Below are 9,099 nucleotides of genomic sequence, written 5' to 3'. Positions count from 1 at the left end.
ATTTTCCCTCCTTAAAAGTACATCTATGATCCAGAAATCATCAAGTCTTCCTTTCTAACACCAAATGTTAAAGAAGTAAAAACTGACAAACAACTGCCTACAGTAAGTATTAGCTCATTCTTCAACTCTCCATTAATATTAGCTCTTTTCAGCTATACATATATGTTCAACTGAAGTGAAGGCTCCCACATATCTGACTTAAATCTACTGACAAGTTTGCTTTCCTTAGGTTATTTTTCATGGACCCTGGAGAAGAGGTCTATACCCCTAGAAACAACAGATGAAAATAACCCAAACAGAATAAAAGTATTTTACTAGAATCTCCCTGTCTTTCACAATGAAAAAGCAGAAACATAAGACCTAGTTATTCTACACCTTGTCTCTACTGCCAGTCAGTAGTTATCTACTAGGGAAAGAATATAAAAAAACAAATAAAGTGACATTTCTGGTGGCATACCTGCCTCTAGAAATCAAGTTAAGGACTTTTTATCACTGAAGAACAAAACTAAACCATAAATGTTTTTACAGACAAGAGGTCAGCTCCTAGCTATGGCTGCTGCCCTTTTAAAATTCTTTACACATTTGACTTTCATATTACTTAACACTTAATAACTTCACAATTTCTGTTTTCTCTGTAAGAAACCGTTTTATAATTTTAAAGCTGGAGACTAAACCCAGAAGACCCCAAAGGGCTTTGTCACCCTGTTTTTTTGAGATTTTCTAAAGCCTTCTGATGTTGACATTCTTGTGGGGAACTTTCTCACACACTTTCTGTAAACAACTCATTGTTTTTGCATTCTTTTATGGAGGAGAAGAGAGTTGATAGACTGTTGGTTAAACCAGTGTCTGTGGAGAGGTGTCATTGTCATCCTCCAATCCACTGTCACTTTTGTAAAACTATAAATGTTAGAGTTAGAAAATAAACTACTTCTTTTCTTCTTCACCCTGAGAGCGGTGTGTGTGTGTGTTCTTTCATGTCCTACAGCGACAGGGCTTGACAGAATTTTAAGGTAGAAGAGGAAAAAAAGTCCTTTCCATATCATTATGATTTACTTCCTTATCCATTTTCCTTTACTCATTCTCTCTCCCCCAATTCAGCTCCCCAGCCTGAAGAGCAAAGTAACACAAGATAGTTTGAGATGGCAAAAAAACTGACCACTGGTGAACAGAGGTCTTCTCCTCCCTGGCTCAAGCACACACCTCTGCCAGCAATATGTTCAAATGATCTCTCCATACCAAAACTGCAGGAAATTAATACAATGAACAAAACCCCCAAACAAGAAAACAACAACAATCATCCCTAAAAAAAACCAAACAAAAACAACAAGAAGAAAAAGAAAAAAGAAAAAAAAAAAAAAGAAAAAAAGAATAAAGAAAAAAAAAAAAAAAAGAAAAAAAAACCCCAAAAGCAAACCAAACAGACCAAAGCCCAAATAAAAAACAACATAAGAGTTTTTCTCTGGTGTTAAGCAAATTGAGTGAGCTCAGCAAAAGGCTTGACTAGCATCAGAAACCAGGGAAGGGGAGAGGGAAATGAGATGGCAATATTTAGAATCACTTTGATTTCTCAAGGGATTTCCCCTCCAGTCTGCTTAGGGTGCAGAGTTGCAAGTGCTGCTCCAACTTCCAGCTGCTGCAGAAAGAGCCCCAAATTGACCTTGTTTCTCACTTCACAAAGGCACCTACATTCTTACTCCAGTCTATATACATCAATGCTGTCATCTCCTGCAGTTACATCATTAGCAGCAGCAAGCAAATCTACCTCTCCGATCATAAGAAGAGCAGTTTATCTGAAATTTGACAAATGAAAAAATTATGTACAATGGGGGTTTTCTGCATGCATAATGAAATTAAGATCATCTGTACATAGAGAAAAATTCTACCTTCTTCCACAGTCACAGACAGGAAGTACTAATGGATGCCTAGAATAAAAATGGTAAAATGGTACAAGGACAGAGCAACCATGTGCTACTACTCCTAATGTTCCCCCAACATCCAGTAGCTGCTGACAATTCAGATTCTACATAAGCTAGAAAGGCACCTTTGTGCTTAAGCCACCAAATACAGACTTCTTTCCAGTATTAGAAAAATCAACACAAGAAACATTTTCCTAGCTGGACTGAGCAAGCAGACCTCTGAAGAAGATGAGGGAGAATTGCTCAGTTTTGCTAATGAGAAAATTCACTATGTCCTATTCACTAGGACAAGCATTTCTTCAGAACTACTGTTACCATTAACCACTGTACATGCTAATATGCCATGGATTCAGCTTAAGAGCAGAGAGTGACAGTACTGACTAGATAATGAGATATCTATGCTAACTTAGTTCAAACTCAGAAGTCCATAATAATGTAGCTGTACAAGGCTACCTTATAGTATAATAAACTTCTTATATAAATATTAGTATTAATAGTATAATAGTAATTTTTCTTTTAGTATAATGTATTAACACTACGCACTATTATAGGGCAAGTAATTCAGCAACTGCAATAACACTGACAATATGCTAATCACTATCTGCAGAGCTTCCCTAATCTGCAAATTTTACTTCCACACACTCTTGGGTTCACTAAGGCTACAAAAGAATACAAACTTTACAGACTAAAGGGCCCAAGAGAAAAAGCCAAAGAAGGATGAGGAAATACTTGACCCAGTTATGCGAACTGCCATATTTTCTTAGCCACGAGTGCCTACTTTCTGATTTAGACAGGATACCAAGTTTATGAGCTTATTTTCTTCTTCTAGCAATAAAACCAGCACCAAAGATAAAATTTCTCTTTTAAGACTCAAGATGTAACAATACATGAGCATATGCATAATTTTTAGCCCCTTCTGCATCTAACAGCTTATAGAACTGTTAGATTTATTCATGACATTTCAGAGTAACTTTGCAAGCTTGGGTTTTCTCAAGGATCACTACTGTAAAAAAGATGAAAATCAGATACATGATTTTTTAAGTCAGAAAATGATTTCAAGTTAAAAATTACTTGTAAAGTTTTTGTAAAATTTTGTATCATCTCTGTTACTACAGATCTCTCTGAATCTTCAGGGCTTCACTTGTTCTTGTCTCTACAGAAGTTGTAAATGCTAAGGAGCACAAGAGCTTCAGTTTTAGATTAGAACAAGAAGTGAAGCCTCTGATATGGTAACAATTAGGATTTCCAAAGATCTTCACTTCATTTTCCCTTTATGATCCAGGCATCATCTTCAGACAAGACTTTTTGATTTGGAGAAAAAACCCACAGAAACTACTTCCTCGCCTCTAGGCCCTTCCCAGCTGGGAGTAACTGTAAGTGCTACAATAATGAGAAAAATTAAATAGAATTGCAGTCATATTATGTGCCTAGGCAATTCAAAATGCATCAGAAAGACTTACTAGAGTTAAAAGAAGAAACAATGAATGCTGTGTTCTTGAATTATTTCCAACTATATGATACATATAATTCAAGAATACTTAAAGTCAAACCAGGACAGATTATTGTTGTTAGCATAGTTGTAATTCATCTCCTGCATAAAAAGCACTACCATAAATTTAACACCATTTTTTTAGATTTCCCATGGATCCACATTCTAATTCAAAAGAAAATAATTATTTGTAACTGTTTAATCCACATAGGTGAGTATGTGGCTCCACGCCATGAAGAAAAACAAAAGCATTACACATATGCATAAAACCACCAAACTGATACTACCAAGCAACTGGAACTACTGTACCTCCAAACTTTTGAAAGGCAGCTTAAATAACTGAAGGTTAAAAGCCATAGTTTTGCACGTATTCTCAACCAAATGAAAATTTTAAAAAAGGAAAAAAAAGCTTTCCTCCTTAATATTGTATCACTAACAACATTTATGGCTGTAAACCTGCTTGGACATGTTTTAATTTGCCAGGTAAAATGATAACATTAATAAATTATTATGGTCAGCATTGACAAGCATAGGACAGTTTTGCTTAGGGGGCAGAATATAATGCTAAACACAAAAAACCTGAGATGCCAGATTTTTTTTTAAAGAGGTAATGGGATGGAAGAAGGAATGCAAGAGACAATATTTTACATATCTGATTACTCCTACTAATTTAAATTTGTGAAATATTTCTAAAAAGGAATCACTTAGGCCTTCTCTAAAGGTATAGTAACAAGTAGAATCAAACACATTAAAAAGAAAAAAAACAAACCAACCCATGATGCCATTTCCACTGCAACAACTGTGCCCTTGTCACAGCTTTTTAAGATATGTGTGGATATTGTTTGTTGCTGTGAAGTTAAAACTTGTATTGAAAAGAATTAGAGAAATAGGAAACCCTTCAAAAAACCCCAAGGTTTGTTTCTAGACCTTCCAACTAATTATCCATGTTGGTAACTATGAATGTCACAGACATTACCTCAGACAACATCTAAGTGCAGGTGCACTCTTTTCTCAAACCACGTAAAATAGGGGATTTATGTGCGAAAGAGACTACCTTAGTAAGTCTCAAAGATTTTAAGCAGTCTTCAAACGCAGGGCCAACTCAAGACTTTATGTATCTGATCCTGATGCTGGGAGCACTAAAAAAGGTATTTAAGAATATGTAAGTAGCTCTGGACCACAATTTTTTACCACAATTGGCTAACACTGAACCCAAATTTACGACTCCAGGACTGAGCTGCTGACAACCCTAGGCAATTGTGCAGATGCACAATCTGCACTCTGAAAAGGGCTTTGGGAGTCAGCTGTATCCAACAGAGCATTCTGTATATTCACTCTTGAATCTCTGAGCTCTCAGATGTGTAGCGTACACACATTAAATCGCTTTATCATGCTGACTCAGAATAGCTGAGCAGCTCTGCAGATCATTCCTCAGTACCCAAATAATATGAGATATCCTAGTCCTTCCCATTAATTGAGCTAATAAACAGTTGTTGCACACAATCTTCTAATTATAACAAAAACAAAGAAGAGAGACCTTTGAGAGAGTTTCTCATTAATACATCGGTTCTATGAGTCCTAGTGAAGATTTATGGCTAATGGGCAACATGCAAGAAAGCAACCATACTTCATTTACAGTAGACAGAAGATGGTGAAGATTTCTGACTTACACTAGAAAAAGCAAATTTCTTGAGAGAACAAGAACACAAACTAGTTTTGTGATTGAATTAGCAATACAGTGAACAAGGAGTGAGAAGGAGTCCTTGCGTTCTTCATAGTTCTCTTGCACAAAATATATCTTGAACTCACGAGTAAAATAATTCAATTTAAGAGAACTGTTCACATTTATATTTAAAATCAGACCAACAGTTTTGTGTAACTTGTAGAACTTCCTGTGCTTGGAGCAAGGGGGAGAATCAGTGTAGACTGCTTTGCAGTATGATGCTATTTCACAAAAAGAAAAAATAGTATCAACACCAGTGCAGCAGGCAAAAGAACAATCTTGTGAAGATACCAGTTTTAGAATGGTAAATTAAAAAAAAAAAAAAAAAAAAAAAGGAATTGCTTCACAAAAAATCAATACACTTTCCCCATAGGTTCATGATGTAAAATTCTATAATCAAGGCTTGTAGATTTGTAATTATGGTATGTCAGCCACATTTAAACAAGCATGTTAAAAGATTGTTAAAGTTAAACTAACACAATTGCAATGTGAATTGTCTTAGTCTCATTCTAATCTACTCGTGTCACTTCCACTTAATCAGATGGAAACTATGGGCAAATGTCAGTGCTATTTTCAGGCAACCTGACTTACTTTGTTTGTGGTGGGTTTTAAAATGATTTCCAATCTGAAATGCAAATAAGATATTTTACAAGGTTTTTTTTTTCCCTAATCAATTCTCTCACTATCTAGCAGGTAGTTGCTTGGATTTACTGAGCGCAAAACTATTTTGAACCAATTAAACGAGAAGTACTGGTTGCTAGGATATAAGCCACAAATACAGAAAACATTACTACTCATGCTCATCAAATCTACTTATTTTGAATTACAAACTATTGAAAGCATAAAATTACCAAGAGCCTGGCTATCAGATTTGCCAAAAAAAGCAAAAGATCTCCCTATTTCTAGTTTAAATTTCTTTCACTGATGCACAGCAATGTAAAAATTGTGCAAGCAAGTAAATTACCTACAACCTAAAATACAATCCCTTGAGAGGAGTACACAAAGAATTTATGACTTACAGCTTAAAAAAAATACCAAAGCAGAACAGCAGCTTCATTCTTAGCATGGAAAAAAAAAGTGATGAGTTAGGTAACTAATAAAAAAAACAAAGCCACAACAGATAATTAGCACAAGTCAAATGAAATGTCTATATCCTAACAGTTCTCAACCTCTACCTTTTCTGATATATTCTTAAAGCCTGAGCACTGAACATGGTTAGAAATCAATATTACATGCTAGATTCCATGTGCTTTTCTAAACAGAAAACAGAAAAAAATCTAATGAAAATTAACTGAAGTACTAAATCAGTCACTTTATAAAATGCTTAATAAGCCTCCATGCAAGTCTTCTCATGCACGAGGAAAAAAATGCCTATGGAGTTGTTCTCATGTGCCCGGAAAATAATGCCTATGGAGTTCAAAATAAGAGGACAATGTTAATGCTCCCAAGTTGACAAAAGTCACAGGTAAGCCCACTGTAGCAGAATGCATAACTAGGCTTCCGGTTAGAGAAGGAAGGGTGGAGTGGGACAGAGCTATACCTCTTCTTGTATCTGTGTGCAGCTGTCCCAGAACTGGGAGCTGTTGCTGTGTCATGTCCCCACAGGGAGTTAAGATAACATTCCTCTTCTCCCTTTTTTTTTTTAAACGACCTTCACTTAAGAGAATGCCAGCTGCCGAGTAACTGTAAATATGCCTGTTGCTACTGCACAAAACACTCAAGTCAAGTTTACTTGCTTATTCACATGGACATTCTACAAAAGAAAATCTGGATCTTGATGACTGTATTTGTATTGTTTACCCAAACATTTTCATTCTTTCTTTGCTCTTAAATGCATAGTTGTGTGGTTTGCTCCTACATTCAGAGAAATTCTGAAGTGCCTCAACTAACATCGACAGTGACAACTTTTCTAGTCTTCAAGTCTGACCTTTCAAAGTGAATCAAGTATAAGAAAATGTGCATATCTTACTGACAAGAATTTGCAAAGTCATAATATAAGCTGATTATATGAAATTGCACTATTTAACATCCTCACCCAGCACACACACTAATTCTTGTCACTGCCTGAGACAGCAGTCTTTGTAGCCTTAATAAATCCCAGCGTGACCAAACAGTGTTTAAAGCTATAGCAAGAGTGATCCCGAAAGATACACTTTTCTTAAAAACTACGACTCCGTTGAAACCAGGAAAGATCAAGGCTCTGGTGACGAATCTACCAGGAGTGCCCAGGGAGGTGGTGGAGTCCCCATCCCTCGAGGTGTTTTAGGAAAGAACAGAGTGCTATGGTCTAGTTAACAAGGTGGTGATGTTTGGCCATAGGCTGGACTCGATGATCTCAGTGGCCTTTTCCAACATAATTAGTTCTGTGATGCCACTGGTTCTGCAACTTCTGAACCAGAAATCTTCAACAGCAGCTTTGATGTAAAAAAAAAACAAAACCAACCAAAAAACCAAACAAAAACACCAAACATCTGAGGCGTCATACCTCGGCAAGGATATGAGGAGAGACTGCCTTGCACACTGAGAGGGCTAGATGACTACCCTCGACTCCCAAAGACACTAAGGAAAGGGAATGAAACCCGCATTTAACCGTGTCTCAGAAAAGCGCGGCCTGTTCCCGACGGCCGTACGCGAGGGATGCAAGCCCGTGCCAGGGCCGCTCTCCGGCACAGCCCGCCAGCCCCGCACAGCACCGCGGGCCCGCGCGCGGCACGGCCGGGCCCGCACGGAGCCCCGCTGCAGCCCCTCGGCCCGGCCGTGCAGGGCCGTGCCCCAGCCGCCACTCACCGCCTCACGACGCCAGTCTTAATCTTGATCTGCCGGAGGCGCGGGTCGGCCATGGCAGCGGGCGCCGTGACTGCGCAGCCCCGCGCCGCGCATGCGCCGAGCCGCCAGCCCGGGCGGCACCACCGGAGCGGGCGGGAATCCCGCGCCTTCCCCCCCAGCCCCGGCGCAGTGGAGAGGGCCGGGCAGCGGGGCGGCGCCGTCGAGGCGGAGCCGCCCAGCGCCGTTCGGGTTTGTTCGGGCACGGCGAGAAGGGTGGGAGCGCAGCCTTGGTGCCCATGTAGGGGCGGTTCCAATCGGTACCGTGATGGTGGTGGGCAGGAGAGTGACCGGCAGCACCCGCTCCCGACCACTGATAACGGGGTCCGCATGATAAACGCCATTTCGCAAGGCAAGCAGACATTCTGTGGTGCTGTGTTCTGCGCTTTCCCCCATTATCAGACCCTGAAAGTACGGTGCACAAGGAGAAAAGCCAAACATTTCTTTTCCCAGTTCCACTGGCCTCAAGGTTCCTCCGCACCAGGCCGAACTCCCCTCCTTGCCCTCCTGCATATCCCAACACCCGGCCAGGCAAGTGCTGAGGATGACCCTGTTGCAGCACTGGGAAGCTGCAGCTCCCAGAGCAGGTTCTGCCCACAGCCCCCCAGCACTGCCTGCAGCCCCCAGCACTGCCTGCCTGCAGCCCCCCAGCACTGCCTGTCTGCAGCCCCCAGCACTGCCCGCAGCCCCCCAGCACTGCCTGTCTGCAGCCCCCCAGCACTGCCTGCCTGCAGCCCCCAGCACTGCCTGCAGCCCCCCAGCACTGCCTGCCTGCAGCCCCCCAGCACTGCCTGCCTGCAGCCCCCAGCACTGCCTGTCCGCAGCCCCCCAGCACTGCCTGTCCGCAGCCCCCCAGCACTGCCTGTCTGCAGCCCCCCAGCACTGCCTGTCTGCAGCCCCCCAGCACTGCCCGCCTGCAGCCCCCCAGCACTGCCCGCAGCCCCCCAGCACTGCCTGTCCGCAGCCCCCCAGCACTGCCTGCCTGCAGCCCCCCAGCACTGCCTGCCTGCAGCCCCCCAGCACTGCCTGTCTGCAGCCCCCCAGCACTGCCTGTCTGCAGCCCCCCAGCACTGCCTGTCTGCAGCCCCCAGCACTGCTTGCCTGCAGCCCTCCAGCACTGCCTGTCTGCAGCCCCCCAGCACTGCCTG

The 9,099-nt window shown here is 41.5% G+C and overlaps 1 protein-coding gene across 1 annotated transcript in view; it reads right to left on the bottom strand.

The window, feature by feature from the left end:
* The window catches only part of TBCA (tubulin folding cofactor A), a 26,618-nt gene extending 18,576 nt beyond the window's left edge, over positions 1-8,042 (bottom strand). Inside the window, exon 1 of the mRNA XM_084224594.1 lies at positions 7,916-8,042. Coding sequence (XP_084080720.1) covers positions 7,916-7,968 — 53 coding nt within the window. The 5' untranslated portion in view covers positions 7,969-8,042. The remainder of the gene's footprint in view (positions 1-7,915) is intronic.
* Positions 8,043-9,099: the final 1,057 nt, after the last annotated feature.

The sequence above is a fragment of the Fringilla coelebs genome (genome assembly GCF_963513975.1).
Source record: "Fringilla coelebs genome assembly, chromosome: Z".
NCBI lineage: Eukaryota > Metazoa > Chordata > Aves > Passeriformes > Fringillidae > Fringilla > Fringilla coelebs.
The sequence above is the reverse complement of the archived record's forward strand: the minus strand, read 5'-3'. Positions and strand labels throughout refer to the sequence as shown.